This window comes from Nomascus leucogenys, chromosome 13, assembly GCF_006542625.1.
Source record: "Nomascus leucogenys isolate Asia chromosome 13, Asia_NLE_v1, whole genome shotgun sequence".
In the NCBI taxonomy this organism is placed as follows: Eukaryota; Metazoa; Chordata; class Mammalia; order Primates; family Hylobatidae; genus Nomascus; species Nomascus leucogenys.
The window spans coordinates 56659308-56674612 of NC_044393.1; the positions used below are offsets into that span (position 1 = coordinate 56659308).

Below are 15305 nucleotides of genomic sequence, written 5' to 3' on the forward strand. Positions count from 1 at the left end.
CAAAGCAACGGGTTGGGTCCACCTCGCTGTCCAGGTGCGGAGCAGCGCAGACCCCAAACCCCACGACCTGGTCAGACCCCGTCTCCTTACCGTCCTGCAGAAGCTCCCGGACTGTCGCTGCAGCCGCTCCAGAGCCTCGAGCTCCGAGGCCAGCCACAGCGACGCCGCCGTCGCCACCTTCCATGTTGGCAGGTGCCGGATTGATGTCGTCAGCAGCCGAACGGCTCCGCCCAGGTGGTGACGCAGAATCCCGGCGCCGCCCGCCCAGCCAGCCCATGGCTCCAGGCCCGCCGGGCGAACTGACTGTTAGCCCGCGCCTGGGCTAAGCTTGGCTAGGAGCCGCGTAGTACTCGAGCAGTGGGCGCACAGGGGTCGAGTGCTCTGCGCCCAGCGCACCAAGGGAGCCAAGGCCGTCGGGCTGGCGCTTTCCGCTGTCTCTCGCAGCAGCTCAGGGCCGCGCCCCCTGGGCTGGCGTCGTGCCCTGGCCAAGGAGAAGGTGGGCACCGGAACGTGGCCGCAGCGCTTATCTGTGAAGCAAGTATTAAACCTCAGAACAGGGGCCGCGCCGCGTAAGGCAGGAGAGCAGAGCGGAGGTTTCAGGGAGCTTCGTTTGCCCTCCACGCTCATAAGAGTCACGCGTTAGTTGCTACACAGCTTTATCTGTTCCACGCCTTGATTGGCTCTCCTGGGGTAATAAAAGCCCGCAGGAAATGCTTGGGAAGAAAAGTTGCTGGGGATGAACAGTGAAGAGAATTAGGGAGAGTCGATGAAGAAGGAAGACTGAACCATAAAAGGACCAATAAAACTCACTGTCTCTACCTTCTTTTCTTCCCATGAGACCTTTGACCTTTTGCCTTTTCTACTTCTTCCTCAGTTTCAGTCACGTGCCAGACTTTTTCTCAATTACAAACTGATAGATGGTCCATATCTCAACTAACGGTATTGACGCTGTAAGAGCATCAGGTTGGTTCCCATTGTATCTTCTTTACGAATACGTTCGCATTTTTGACCTAGATTTCTTTCTTCTAAGATAAATACTGATAAATTAACCGGGTCAATCAACCACAAGTATGCAAGACAGTCTTATGCTTCTTCGCAAAAAGAAGCTGTAGGATGACTTTTTCATTTTGTACAGTAGGTATGTATCCAGGAAACCAATTTTGTCCAGTTCCAGAGCTACGTGGTTTTCTACATTCTGTTTCAAAAAGGTGCTATTACTTATCCTGTGCTTATCGCTGTTCTAAGCATTTTGTAAATCTAAATGCATTTCATACTCATAACACCTCAGGTAAGCAAGTCATGCCACACTGCATTATGCTCTCTTTGTCTCAGAGGATTTTCTCTAGTATGTAAGATCTTAGTCATGATGGGAATAGGAGTGATTCATTCATTACTTGCGAATTAGGAATTGTTTTTCCTTCCTTGGCTTTATTCCCCCCAGTGGAAGATTTTAAAAGAGTGAGTAATATTCATTCATATAGTGAAAGTTTTGACCCCCCTACTCTGCATGCTGTCATGAGTTTACAAACATAAGACTCAATCCATATCCTAAAAGGAGCCAATAGGTAAGGTAGGAACCCATTTAAACAAACAATTGTACCAGGTGCTTTGGAATCTTTGGATTTACTTATTCCAGTAATTCCAAGCTTAGCTGCACATTGAAATCACCTGAAGAGCTTTAATAAAAACACTGATGCCTGCATCCTGAGCCCAGGCATTTGGATTTAATTGGTCTAGGGTATGGCTTGGGCATCCTAATTCTTAAAAGCTCCTCAGGTCATTGTAGTGTACAACTAAGGTAGAAAGCTACTGATTGTTTTGTTTTGTTGAGTTGGGGTCTACCTCTGTCACCCAGGCTGGAGTGCAGTGGCAGGATCATGGCTCACTGGACCCTCAACCTCCTGGGCTCAGGGGATCCTCCTGCCCAAGCTTCTGGAGTAGCTGGGACCACAGTCGCTTGCTGCCACGCCCAGCTAATTTTTATAATTTTTTTAGAGATGGGGGTCTCACTATATTGCCTAAGCTGGTCTCGAACTCCTGGCCTTAAGCCTCCCACCTTGGCCTCCCAAAATGCTGAGTTTACAGGTGTGAGCCCAGCCCCCTGAAAGCTGCTGATTTATTCTTTCAGCAAATAAATATTGAGGCCTTCTGTATGCCATTTACTATGACTGCAGGAGTGGATAAAAATGAAATAATTATTGCTAAAATCACTAATGACCTTGTTGCCATTGCACACTTTATTTTTGCCTTACTTTTCTCTGATGTTTAATATACCTATCCCCTCCTTCCTTCATAATGGTCTCTCTCGGTTTCTGAGTATCACTCTTTAGGTTTATTCCTCCCAGCTCCAAAGTTCATCTTCAGTCTCTTTTGCTCTCCCCTTTTCCTCTGTTACTTAAATATTGGTGCTTCCAGCGGTTTCTTGCAAGATCCTGACATCCTTAAGTACCTTGGCTATTTTTAATTTCAACTCCATGCCTAAAGGTTAAAGACTCTAAAGTTTGAGCAATTAGACCATTCTAAAGTTGGCCCATATCTGATTCTTTTTTGTTGTTGCTTTTTTCTGCTTCATTTTTCCTTCATACATACCTGTTTCTAAGTTACTAAGGCCAAAGACTGGAGTATGAAAAGTAGCCAACACTGTGAAATGGTAGGATTTTAAGTATAGCAAATGTAAAACATTTACAAACTCCATAATTTCATCACTCGTACCTGTACCTCTTGGGGTATAAAAGTGATTTACAATGCAATTGTAGAATTATAATTGAAATTTTCACTAGATAATATCGCATTAAAATTTTTTAAAATAATTAACGTTTGTTTATCTTCTGATTCACAGACAGAACAGGATTCAAGAATTACAATAAAAGCAACAGGATATCTTTCAAAACACTGACTACTTAACAGTTGCTCTATTAATGCCATTTAACTTTCCTGAATAAAACAAGGTATTTCCAAATGCCAGTCGAGTATCATATATAAAATAATTCAAACCAAATTTGTTGGCTTACCAATCCCAACAAAGTAACATGTAAAAAATTTTTAAATAACATGAAAACTTACAACATGGTAAACTAGGGAAAAAAATCTCGTTTTCTACATCTTGTTTTTCCACAACTATCTTGGGTAGTTTTCCACATCTATTTATCTTACAAATAGAGGCAGCATTCTATAGTATCATATTGGATACCGTGAAAATAAGCTATTAATAAAAAAATTTCTGAACCTACAAGCCTGATAAAAAATATATGTTGTTAGCAGTTAAAACTGTTAGAATGGAATTAATATAGTGAAAGCATATTTTCTCTATACAAGCTTATTGTCTTTTTCAGATTTGAAACATATCTGTATTAATGAAGAGTGACTGCATGCAAACCACAATATGTCAGGAAAGAAAAAAAGATCCCATAGAAATGTTTCATTCTGGACAGCTGGTAAAAGTCTGTGCCCCAATGGTTCGATATTCAAAGTAAGTGTTGCTAAATGGTTAATGAACTAAGATGAAATTTCCCTTTTATGCTCTGACTTTTTAAAAGTACTGTAAGACTACCCACCATATGGGAACTTCAAACTCCTAGCTTTGGAATCATGATTTAGAATTGAGACATGATGCTACTACTTGCCTAGTATATATGTGATCTTGAGTAAACAATTAACTTCTCTGAGCTGCACTTTTTATATCTATAAAAATGGTGGTGGTTGTAACTCCTACCTATAAGTATATAATGGGTATTAAATAGATATAAGTATTGATGTATAGATTTTTATGTGAACTTAAGTCTTGGGACAAATAGGAGTGCAATTATGGATCCTGAGGTAGTTGTGTGTTCAGTTTTCAAAGAAATATTTCTTCATATCTTTTGCTCATCTTCTAATTGGGTTGTTTGCTCCTTTACTATTGAGTTTTTTTTAAAAAAAGTTTGTTATAAAATATACGTAAAATGAAATTTACCTCTCAATCATTTTTAAGAATACAGTTCAGTAGTCTTAACTACATTCACATTGTTGTGCATCTGATCTCTAAAACTCTTTTCATCTTAGAAGATGGAAATTCTATCACGTTAAACTATGACTCCCCATTCCACTGTTCCCCACAGCAGCCCCTGGCAACCATTATTCTACTTTCTCCCTCTATGAATTTCACTACTCTAGGTACCTCATATAAGTCTTATACGTATTTGTTCAGAACTGGATTTATTTTGCTAATATTTTATGCAGCATAACATCCTCAAGGTTCGTTCATGTTGTAGCATATATCAGACTGTTGTTCCTTTTTAAGGCTGAATAATATTCCATTTTATGTATATTTTGTTTATCCATTCATCTGTTGATATCCATTCATATATTGATAGAACACAAGATAACTTCCACCTTTTGGCTATTGCAAATAATACTATCATGAACTATGGGTGTACAAATACCCATATACAAATACCCATGGTACATAACAGGTCTCTGAGACCCTGCTTTCAATTCTTTTTGACTATGTACCCAGACATAGAATTGCCGGATCATATGGTGATTCTATGTTTAATTTTTTGAGCAACTACTATACTGCTTTCCATAGCAGCTGCACCATGTTACCTTACCACCACCAATGAACAAGAGTTTTAATTTCTCCACAACCTCATCAACACTTGTTATGTTCTGGGAGGTTTTTTTTTATTATTATAATCATCCTAATGGGTATGAAGTGATATCTCATTGCGGTTTTAATTTGCATTTCCCTAATGATTAATGATGCTGAACATCTTTTTGTGTGTTTATTGGCCATTTGTATGTTGTCTTTGTAGAAGTATCTATTCAAGTGCTTTTGTCCATTTGTTTGTTTTCTTGTTTTCTACTGAGTGCTGAGAGTTATTTATATATTCTAGATATATATTCTGCTTTGTCAGATATGTGATTTGCACATATTTTCTCCCTGTATATGGCTTGTCTTTGCATGCTCCTGACAGGATCTTTTGCAGAACAAAAGTTTCATTTTAATGAAGTCTAACATCAATTTTTCCTTTTGTAAATTGTGCTTTTGATGTCAAGTATAAGAAACCTTTATGTAGCTCCAGATCCTGAATATTTTCTCCTAAGTTTTTTTCCCTAAAAGTTTTATAGTTTTATGTTTTGCATTGAAGTCCATGATCAATTTTGCATTAACTTTTATGTAAGTGTGAGGCTTAGGTTAGGTTGCCTGTGGATGTCCAATTACTCCAGCACCATTTTTGAAAGGCTATTGGCCAGGCACGGTGGCTCACGCCATCAAATCCTAATCCCAGCACTTTGGGAGGCCGAGGTGGGCAGATCATTTGAGGTCAGGAGTTCGAGACCAGCCTGGCCAACATGGTGAAACCCCGTCTCTACTAAAAATACAAAAATTAGTCAGCGTGGTGGCTCATGCCAATAGTCGCAGCTGCTGGAAGGCTGAGGCAGGAAAATTGCTTGAACCTGGGAGGCGAAGGTTGCAGTGAGCCGAGATCGCGCCACTGCACTCCAGCCTGGGCAACAAGAGTAAAACTCCATCTCAAAAAAAAAATAAAAAAAGAAAGGCTATCTCTCCTCTAATTCTTTGCTTCTGTGTGAGAAATCAGCATTTTCTATTTTGTTCCATTGATCTTGTATCTTTTTCCCCACCAATACCACACGGTTTTACTATATAGCTCTATAATATGTCTTGAAATCAGGTAGACTGGTTCTTCCCAATTTATTTACTTTTTCAAAATTGTTTTAGCTATTCTAGTTCCCTTGCTTTACAAATAAATTTTAGAATGACCTTGTCTGTCTCTGCAAAAAACCTTGCTGGAATTTTCATAAGAACAGTGTGAAACCTATACCTCAACTTGGGAAGAACTGACTTGCTTACTAGGTTGAGTCTCCCAATCCATGAACACAGTATATCTTTCCATTGATTAAGATTTTCTTTGATTTCTATCATCAGTATTGTGTAGTTTTCAGCATACAAGTTCTGTACATGTTTTGTAAGACACCCAGGTTTGTTTTGAACATGTTTGTAAATAGAACTTTTAATTTTTGGTGTTCACATGTTTATTGCTAGCACATAGAAATAGATTTTTGTATGTTGATCTTATGTCCTGAAAACTTGCTAAACTCACTTGTTGGTTCTAGTTTTTTTGTAAATTCCTTTAGAGTCTATATAAACAACCATGTCATCTGCAAATAAGGACAGTTGGATTTCTTCCTTTTGATCATATACCTTTTGTTTCTTTATCATGCCTTATTGCCTGACTAGAAGTTTCAGCGCTGTGTTGAATAAGGGTGATAAGAGCAGACTTCCTTACCTTGTTCCTGCCTAAGGCAAAAGTGTGGATACACTTTATCAAACTGAGGAAGGTTCCCTCTACTTCTGGTTTTCTGAGAGTTAGCTTTTTTTTTTAACTATGAGTGTATTTTGTCAAATGCCTTTTCTGCATCTGTATGATCATGTGATTTTTATTATTTAGCCTGTTAATATGATGGATTACATTAATTGATTTTGACTATTGCACCTTCTGTTTTAACTGGCTTTTTCTGACAACACACCGGCAGGGAATGATGTAGGGGAGTGGTGCCACCTCATTGCTATCTGATAGAAGTCCAGGTTCTCCACTTGGCCTCCTTCGACATCTGGTGGGTGAGGAGCTCCTCATTACTGCTGGGCAGGGATGAGAGTTCCAGTTCCTCATGGTGAGGGTAGCCTCATATATGGTGAGGGTAGCCTCATATATGCTGGGCAATAATGAAACTCCTGGCTCTCCACTATGCCTCCTCTGATACCACACCAAGCAGGGAGGGAGAAGAGTGCTTCATTACTGCTGGCAGGCATGGAAATCCAGGCTCCCCTTGTGGCCTCCACTGATACCACTGGGCTGGGAGTGACCTCACTGGCCACCAGAGATGAAAGTTTCAGATCCTTACCTGGCCTTCTCGGACACCATATCAGTAGAATGTTGGAGCACCTTGTTACAGCCTTTGGAGGGTGGAAGTCTAGGATTCCCACTTGGCCTTTGCTAATGGAGATAAAGCCATAGCTTTTTCTACAGTATTTGCCTGGAGTAGAACTGTCTAAAAGTTTTCTGTCTTACTAGGTCAGACAGAACGTTTTCCTGGTCCTTTGGTTAGAGAAGGCTTTTGTTGGGGCTGGTTTTGTCTGCATCCATTGTTGTTTCCAGATGGCCAGCTTCTTCAAGTCTAGGATATTTGAGACAAAAATAAAACCCAGAGAACTCACCACCCTGTCATTCCTCAGGTCCTGAGGTCACTAGCCTGTCTGGACATCTTTTCTTCACCTTTCAAAATTTCCTTGTGTTTGTTTTATATATAATATCCAGGGTTTTTAGTAATACTTAGCAGGAATAATAGGGAAGAATAAATCTCCTCCATCTCCCCATAGGTAGAACTTTCTCTGATAAATATTTAACAATGCACTAAAATATGTTTGTGGTGTTTCTAAATGCATAATTAAGGTTTTATATGCCCACAGGTTGGCTTTTAGGACACTAGTAAGAAAATATAGTTGTGATCTGTGTTACACACCAATGATAATTGCCGCTGATTTTGTCAAATCTATAAAAGCCAGAGACAGCGAATTTACCACAAATCAAGGTATGTGAAACCGAGTGTACTGACTTTGTAAAACTTTGTAAATTTGTTTACAAACTCAACTATTGTCTAATCAGAAACAACACAATTTAGAGATTTTATGTGAAAAAGCTTTAGTTCTTTAGTGTTTTTAATAAGTATTTTTTACATGTTATTACTGAATGCCTTGTAAACTATCAGTGTATATACCAAAGTGTAAGATCACTTTGAAACCCTCTCCTCTCACTAGGGCTACTAGAGTAGATTCCTGTCACACTGCCTCTAGTCTTGTACCATTCCAAACTATCCTCCAAGGAGACCAAAGTGACCTATTGAACATGTAAATTTTTCTCTCATTGTTCTCAAAGTGTGATCCCCAGACCAGCAGCATCAGTATTATCTGGAAACTTGTTAGAAATGGAGATTTACAGGTGTACTAAATCAGAAATTCTGGATATGTGGTCTAGCAATCTGTGTTTTAAAAGCTCTCCAGGTAATTCTGAGCTTGTTAAAGGTTGAGAACTGGCTTAAAGACTAAAATTTCAGCACCTAAAGATAATACACAGTTTTTCATAATCTGACCTCTGAATACATCTTCTGCAGCCTTATCTTCCTTCAGTTTCTCCCCACAGCCCACTGACTTTATCCTTCAAAATTCCTAAGTTATTTTAAGTCCTTGAACATACCCTGTCTTCTCACACCAGACCCCTCTCTCTCTCTTACAAACTGTAGTTTATGTTTCTTCATTCAGCTCTCAATATTTGTAGCCATGAATCTTTTTTTTTTTTTTGATCATCCTCTACTCGTGTCCTCCCTGCTAAGCACAGGCTCTTATGTTGCACTTAATTCTACTGCATTATGATTTCCTCTTTGTATGCCTGTTTCTCCCATTAGGTTCGGCCTCCTTGAGGGCTGTAGCTTTAGAAATAGCTTGATTTGTATCCTCAGCATCTAGTACAGTGTTGGAAATATATTAGACCAATAAATGGTTGTTAAATTGAAATTCTGTAACTCTCTTGAGTTACAAAAGGGAAGGCACCTTACATCTCCATAAAGAATAAAGCAAATTCTCCTAAACCATCATAATCCTGTAAATCAGTGGATTGCCATAGGAATCTTGAATCAGTGCAACTAGGATGATGCCCAGAAATCTGCATTTTTATAAACACCCAGTGAATCTCATACAAGTATTCCTCAAAACAAATGTTGAAATACATCTAAACAGAGTTTATAACACTGACCCAAGGATAAGAAAAATATGTTCTTTAAAACCTAGGAAGCTTTAATACATTCGGCTATATTAAAATTTAAACCTTTGGGCCAGAGGCAGTGGCTCATGCCTGTAATCTTAGTGCTTTGGGAGGCCAAGGTGGGTGGATCGCCTGAGGTCAGGAGTTCGAGACCAGCCTGACCATCATGGTGAAACCATATCTCTACTAAAAATACAAAAATTGGCTGGCCATGATGGCAGTCACCTGTAATCCTAGCTACTTGGGAGACTGAGCCAGAGAATCACTTGCACCCGGGACACAGAGTTTGCAGTGAGCTGAGATTGTGCCACTGCACTCCAGCCTGGGTGACAGAGACTCTGTCTCAAAAAAAAAAAAAAAATTAAACCTTTATATGTAAGAGCACAAATATACTCAAAGACAAAAAACTGAGGAGAATATTTATAACACATGATAGATAGCAATACTAATTTCTTTGTTTTATAAAAAAATTACAAATAAAAGGAACAACTAATGGAAAAATTATATACGGAAAAATACAAAGAATATGAAGAGAGCTCACAAATTAGAATATTCAAATGTTGGATATACACTGTATGATAAGTTATGAGGAAACAAGAACTTTTATCCATATTGGTATATGTCTATATTGGTAAACTCTTGGAAGATAATTTTGTAATGTCTATCACAATGTTGTATGTTAAATGCCTATTAACAATTCTCCTAAGAATTTACCCTATGAATATACTCAGAGCATGTGAAACAGTCTAAAAATACACTATATGGTCCATCCATACAGCAGAATATCCCACTATAAAGAAGAAAATAGGTCTGAGTACATCTCCCAGATACATGAGGAAAGAAAGGAACGGTAGGCATAGTGGTATATATAGAATGTTCACACGTTTAAATTTTACAGGTATACAAAAAAATTGTTCTGGAATGCAATAAACTAATTCTCACCTTTGGGAAGAGGGTCTATTTTGTCAAAAGTATTAGAATTGTTTTCATTTATCAAATTTTGTACTGTTTGAATTTTTTACCGAGTGTAAATTGCTTTTAATTTTAAATATTTTAAATTTTTTAATGTTATATTATTTGGACAGATGCTTCTTAGGCTAAAAATCGTTATTGCTATTTTATCCTGTACAAACATTAAAGTTTGGTGTGTGTGTGCGTGGGGTTTTTTCCTGTGAATTTTAATGTTGAGCTATTCATTTTGTCAGGTGATTGCCCATTGATTGTTCAGTTTGCTGCTAACGATGCAAGACTTTTATCTGATGCTGCTCGTATAGTCTGTCCTTATGCGAATGGAATAGACATTAACTGTGGTTGCCCTCAGAGGTAAAGCTCAAAGAAGTTGGAAGAATTTTCCAAAAGAGTAGAAAAAAAACTATGTGAACATGGTAAAATATCTTTCTAGTTTTCCAAAAATTGAAAAGAAAATAGAGTTACAGTCCCAGGGCTCAAAACAAGAAGGAAGAAAATATAGGGAAATGTAATTTAGAAACATAAATTCAAAGGTCTTTTCTGATGACTGAAACGATGTGTAGACCTTTGACAGGTGTTTTGTCTCCCCTCACCAATAGAATTTTTATGTGGCTGTGCCTTGAATCTCATCCATAAGTAGTTATATGAGAATCTAATGTTTACAGCAATCCCTAAAATGTGTTTTTACTGTCATGTCAGATATACTTGCTCTGAAAACAGATTGTTTGACTTAGGAAATCACCACATATTTTCTCCTAATTAATTCTCCTTATAAAAATACCTTATTATAATCACCTTTTCTTTCTATACCACAGTTACTTGGTTGGGTTTAAGTAACTGGGTGTTGATAGGGTGTACTTAATTTGACAATAATACTGCTTTTTTTTTTTTTTTGAGACAGAGTTTCCCGGGTTGGGGTGCAGTGGTGCAGTCTCGGCTCACCACAACTACCGCCTCCCAGGTTCAAGTGATTCTCCTGCCTCAGCCTCCTGAGTAGCTGGGATTACAGGCATGCACCACTACGCCCGGCTAATTTTATATTTTTAGTAGAGACGGGGTGTCTCTATGTTGGTCAGGCTGGTTGCAAACTCCCAACCTCAGGTGATCTGCCTGCCTCGGCCTCCCAAAGTGCTGGGATTACAGGCCTGAGCCACTGCGCCCAGCCTGACGATAATAGTTCTACTTTACTGGCACTGTAGTAGGTTATCAGTAATTCAAAATGTGTCCAAAGAATAAAAGCAAAGTTGTTAAGTATAGTGTAATCCAAATCAGATTAGACATACTTGTATACTCATTAGGAGGGTTAAATAAGCTGTTTAGTGGTATTGGAATGCTGTAAGCCAAAAATATCTTTCCACTATTGAGACTAATAAAACCTCTTGTTATACACAATAAACGTCAAATTTGGAATTTTTAAAATCTGAAGTCATTGCAATTACTTCAAATATTTAAACCTGTTCTGGTTGAATGACTTTTAACTTAATATTCTCACTTGCCAATGAAAACCATTTCTCCTGAGTACTTTTTGATCTGGGAACATGTTTTCCTAATCTTATATTGATCCACTTAGAAATGTTGAATCTATGAATTTTTAAAATCTGCTTCTATTCCAGATCACTAGAGAAATGGATGCACTTACATTTCGGTGCTTTCAGAATTTTGTCTTCTCTTCCAGTTATTTATAATTCACTTGTTCATGTGTTTGCTTTACAAAGGTGGGCAATGGCAGAAGGTTATGGGGCTTGCTTAATAAACAAGCCAGAGCTTGTTCGAGACATGGTGAAACAAGTAAGAAATCAAGTGGAAACCCCTGGATTTTCAGTTTCTATTAAAATAAGGTAAAGACAATATTTCAATTTATTGATAGGATAATCCATTACTTAGGAAATGAAAGATTATTGCTTTTGTCTGATGCCGTTGGGAGTGTCTATCCTAAATAAGTTGGTAGCTGGTGTATGCCTCCCAGGTTCAAGAAATTCTCATGCCTCAGCCTCTCAAGTATTTGGGATTACAGGTGTATGTCACCACACCTTGCTAATTTTTGTATTTTTTAGTAGAAACGAGGTTTCGCCATGTTGGCCAGGCCAGTCTTGAGCTCCTGGCCTCAAGTGATCCGCCTGCCTCAGCCTCTCAAAGTTCTGGGATTACAGGAGTGAGCCACCATGCCCAGCCTGAAAACATATTTCAAGATAAAGTATTATGTTCTCCCACTTGGGGATGGGGGCATGCACAGCAAATATTAAGGTTTAAATTCATCTGTGACAGTACTTTCATGGCTGTTTCATTTATCAAAGCCAAAACATAGAAGCACTAGGTCTAAGATAAAAACTTGTTTTTTGTCCTTTGTTGTCAATAGTGAAATAGCTAAATTTGAGGTCTTGTGTAGGAACTGATCCCTGAAGAAAACCTTGCTGATAATGACATAGAGTAATAGTATGATATAGCAAAGCTAACTAATTTAGTAGATGAAATATCATTTTAGTCAGTTAATGTTAGCATTAAGATTTGTGGGCTGTGAACAGACAAATGTAATTTTGAAATTGTAGGATCCATGATGACCTTAAAAGAACTGTAGATCTTTGTCGAAAGGCTGAAGCAACAGGAGTTTCCTGGATTACAGTCCATGGAAGAACTGCTGAAGAAAGACATCAGCCAGTGCACTATGATTCCATTAAAATAATTAAGGAAAATATGTCTATACCTGTAATTGCTAATGGAGACATCAGAAGCTTAAAGGAAGCAGAAAATGTGTGGCGGATTACTGGGACAGATGGTAAGAAATAAGTACTTGGGTTCTTTTAATTGGGGGGGAAGAAATGAGAGTGGGGAAGTAATGTTAATTTGATTTTCATTTGTTTTGTTTAACATTAAGCCATATTTTCCCACTGTACTGTTTTAAGCTAAGCGATTTATTAAAATGATGTTAAGTTTTCTACCTAGAAAAACATGGATTATCTTAACTGGGATAAATTAATTCAGTTACTTTTCTGACACCATCATATCTAGTGACCAGTGAAGAATTTTCCAGATAGCCTACTAGTAAAATAAAGCACCTAGAAATAAGAGTAAGTGAACTCGAGAATGATAAGAGCTAAAGGAACCCCAGAACTGCTATGCAGTTTCATTATTCCCTTAAATTATTGGCATGCCAAGCCCTATGATTGCTAGATGGGAGAATATAGATAAACTGAACTTTAAGCAGCCCAATTCATGACAATCCAGATTTACCCTAAAGAAAAACTAAAGACTAATTGTTTAATGTAGAAATCTTTAAAAAATAAAGATTTCTATAAGTACATTTAAACTTTCCTGGTTTACAAAAGGTACCAAAATTAATTCTTTTGTAATCGAATTAAACATACTAATGTAATAAAGGCATTACAAAACCTTGTGATAATACTTTTTTAAAAAATATTCTGTTTGCTTCATTGAGCTTGAACTAATAACAGGGGTTTTTAATGTATGGACAAATATGGTGTGCTTTAATTTGTAGGTGTGATGGTTGCAAGAGGACTCTTAGCAAACCCGGCCATGTTTGCTGGATATGAGGAAACCCCACTGAAATGCATCTGGGACTGGGTTGACATTGCCCTTGAACTCGGGACTCCTTACATGTGTTTCCATCAACATTTAATGTACATGATGGAAAAGATAACTTCAAGGCAGGAAAAAAGGGTATTTAATGCTCTGTCAAGCACATCAGCAATCATAGATTACCTTACAGACCATTATGGCATTTGACTAGACTTCCCAAATAATTTTAATATATACTTTTAGACCCACAGTGAAACCACAGAAGGTCATATTTTGTACCTTAAACCAGTAGCTCTCAAATTTTAGTATAAAAACAATCCCTGGGAGCATTTTTTTAAAATCAGTGGTAGACACCACGCTCGGAGATTCTGATTCGGTAGATCTGGGGTAGACCCAGAAATATACAGTTTAAGAAAACTCCTGGTGGTTCAAACATCCTGATCATCCTAGGCAAACATTGACAAATACTGCTCTAAATCCTGTTATATAGATATTGGGGGGGATGGGTAGAGTGGGAATTTTTTCCTAATCATGTTTTTAACATTTTAAAATAAAATTTAATACTAAGAAAGTATGGCTCGTAGTATCTATAAGTTAACAAGAAGTATGCAGGTGCAAAAAAGTGGTGGAACAAATACCAACATCCATCCAAAATGAAAAAGAACAGGAAATTCTGAATAGAATTGCACTCAGAACTTACATTAAAAATTCCAATTGGTTAATGACATTAAATTTGGTACATTTCAAAACTTCTAGATCCTCCAAAGATTGCAAGCTTAATAAATATACCTGCTACCTAAAAAAATAAAATTAACTGCAATCTACCATATCTTAAGTATAGGAAATTTGGTGGCCAACCTGAGATGATTATATATTTGAAATATTTCCTAGAGAATAGTAACCAGGTTTTGTTTTTAATTTTAAAACCTAATTTTCATACTCTGTGTTTAATGATATTACGTTTATGCCTCTCAGCCGTTGATTGTAACTTTAAAGTCCCATGGTTTGGGAGTGTTATTAATAGATTTTGTTATTGGTGGGCATGCACTGCAAGAATTAAGTATCTCAGACTGAAATAAAACCGTTCATAATTAAAGTATTATTTTGTTTTGCCAACATGAAAACTGTTATAAGGAAACAATTATGTAAAACTGTTTAATTCACGTTTGGGAATATTGAATGAATCCATTTTAACATAAGCACTGTGGTGCCATCTTTCTTCTCAGTACATTCTGTTTTCACTTTTCAGTTAATGCATTTTTTTTTTAAAGATAACTGGCTTTTTCATTTTCTATGAATACTGTACAAAATAGGGAGGTATGGTCAGAACTCTGAATTGAATTACCCTAGTGTTGTGAGCACAGCATCATCACTAGAGTAATGTGCTCGGTGTTTGGAAGGAACCATTGTGGATGGGCAAGAAGTTCTAACACTTTTGATTAAAAGTAACTTCCTGGCTGGGCGCGGTGGCTCACGCCTGTGATCCCAGCACTTTGGCAGGCGAGGCGAGCAGATCACGAGGTCAGGAGATCGAGACCATCCTGGATAACACGGTGAAACCCCGTCTCTACTAAAAATACAAAAAATTAGCTGGGCGTGGTGGTGGGCGCCTATAGTCCCAGCTACTCGGGAGGCTGAGGCAGGAGAATGGTGTGAACCTGGGAGGTGGGGCTTACAGTGAGCTGTGACTGCGCCACTGCACTCCAGCCTGGGCGACAGAGCAAGACTCCCTCCCGTCTCAAAAAAAAAAAAAAAAGTAACTTCCTGGCTAGGCGCGGTGGCTAACACACCTGTAATCCCAACAGTTTGGGAGGCCAAGGCAGGCAGATCACTTGAGTCCAGGAGTTCGAGACCAGCCTGGCCAACATGGTGAAACCCTGTCTCTACTACAAATACAACAATTAGCTAGGTATGGTGGCAGGTGCCTGTAATCCCAGCCACTCTGGAGACTGGGGCCAGAGAATCGCTTGAACCTGGGAGGCA

The 15305-nt window shown here is 38.3% G+C and overlaps 2 protein-coding genes across 5 annotated transcripts in view; one reads left to right on the forward strand and one right to left on the reverse strand.

Annotated features, from left to right (window-relative positions):
• The window catches only part of COG5 (component of oligomeric golgi complex 5), a 370238-nt gene extending 369437 nt beyond the window's left edge, over positions 1-801 (reverse strand). The window contains exon 1 of the mRNA XM_003268142.3: positions 91-801. Within this exon, the coding sequence (XP_003268190.2) occupies positions 91-277 (187 nt within the window). The 5' untranslated portion in view covers positions 278-801. The remainder of the gene's footprint in view (positions 1-90) is intronic.
• On the forward strand, positions 413-13893 carry DUS4L (dihydrouridine synthase 4 like). 4 transcript variants are annotated; one of them, XM_030825940.1, is made up of 8 exons: positions 422-496; positions 2840-2948; positions 3333-3469; positions 7472-7593; positions 10025-10142; positions 11504-11626; positions 12335-12561; positions 13282-13893. In XM_030825940.1, exons 3-8 carry the CDS (start codon positions 3354-3356, stop codon positions 13527-13529), a joined length of 954 nt encoding a protein of 317 aa, XP_030681800.1. In that variant the 5' UTR covers positions 422-496; positions 2840-2948; positions 3333-3353; the 3' UTR covers positions 13530-13893. The 4 variants fall into 4 exon arrangements, with proteins under 4 accessions (XP_030681802.1, XP_030681800.1, XP_030681799.1 ...); XM_030825939.1 differs by lacking the exon at positions 422-496 and adding an exon at positions 1050-1138; XM_030825942.1 differs by lacking the exon at positions 2840-2948 and having other exon boundaries at positions 413-496.
• The last annotated feature ends 1412 nt before the right edge of the window (positions 13894-15305 follow it).

Bases quoted from the DNA above. Each gene is read 5' to 3' on its own strand.
- DUS4L (XM_030825942.1), top strand. From the start codon at position 3,354: ATGAAGAGTGACTGCATGCAAACCACAATATGTCAGGAAAGAAAAAAA. The intron at 3,470-7,471 runs GTAAGTGTTGCT...ATATGCCCACAG, and splicing joins CCAATGGTTCGATATTCAAA to GTTGGCTTTTAGGACACTAG. The intron at 11,627-12,334 runs GTAAAGACAATA...TTGAAATTGTAG, and splicing joins TCAGTTTCTATTAAAATAAG to GATCCATGATGACCTTAAAA.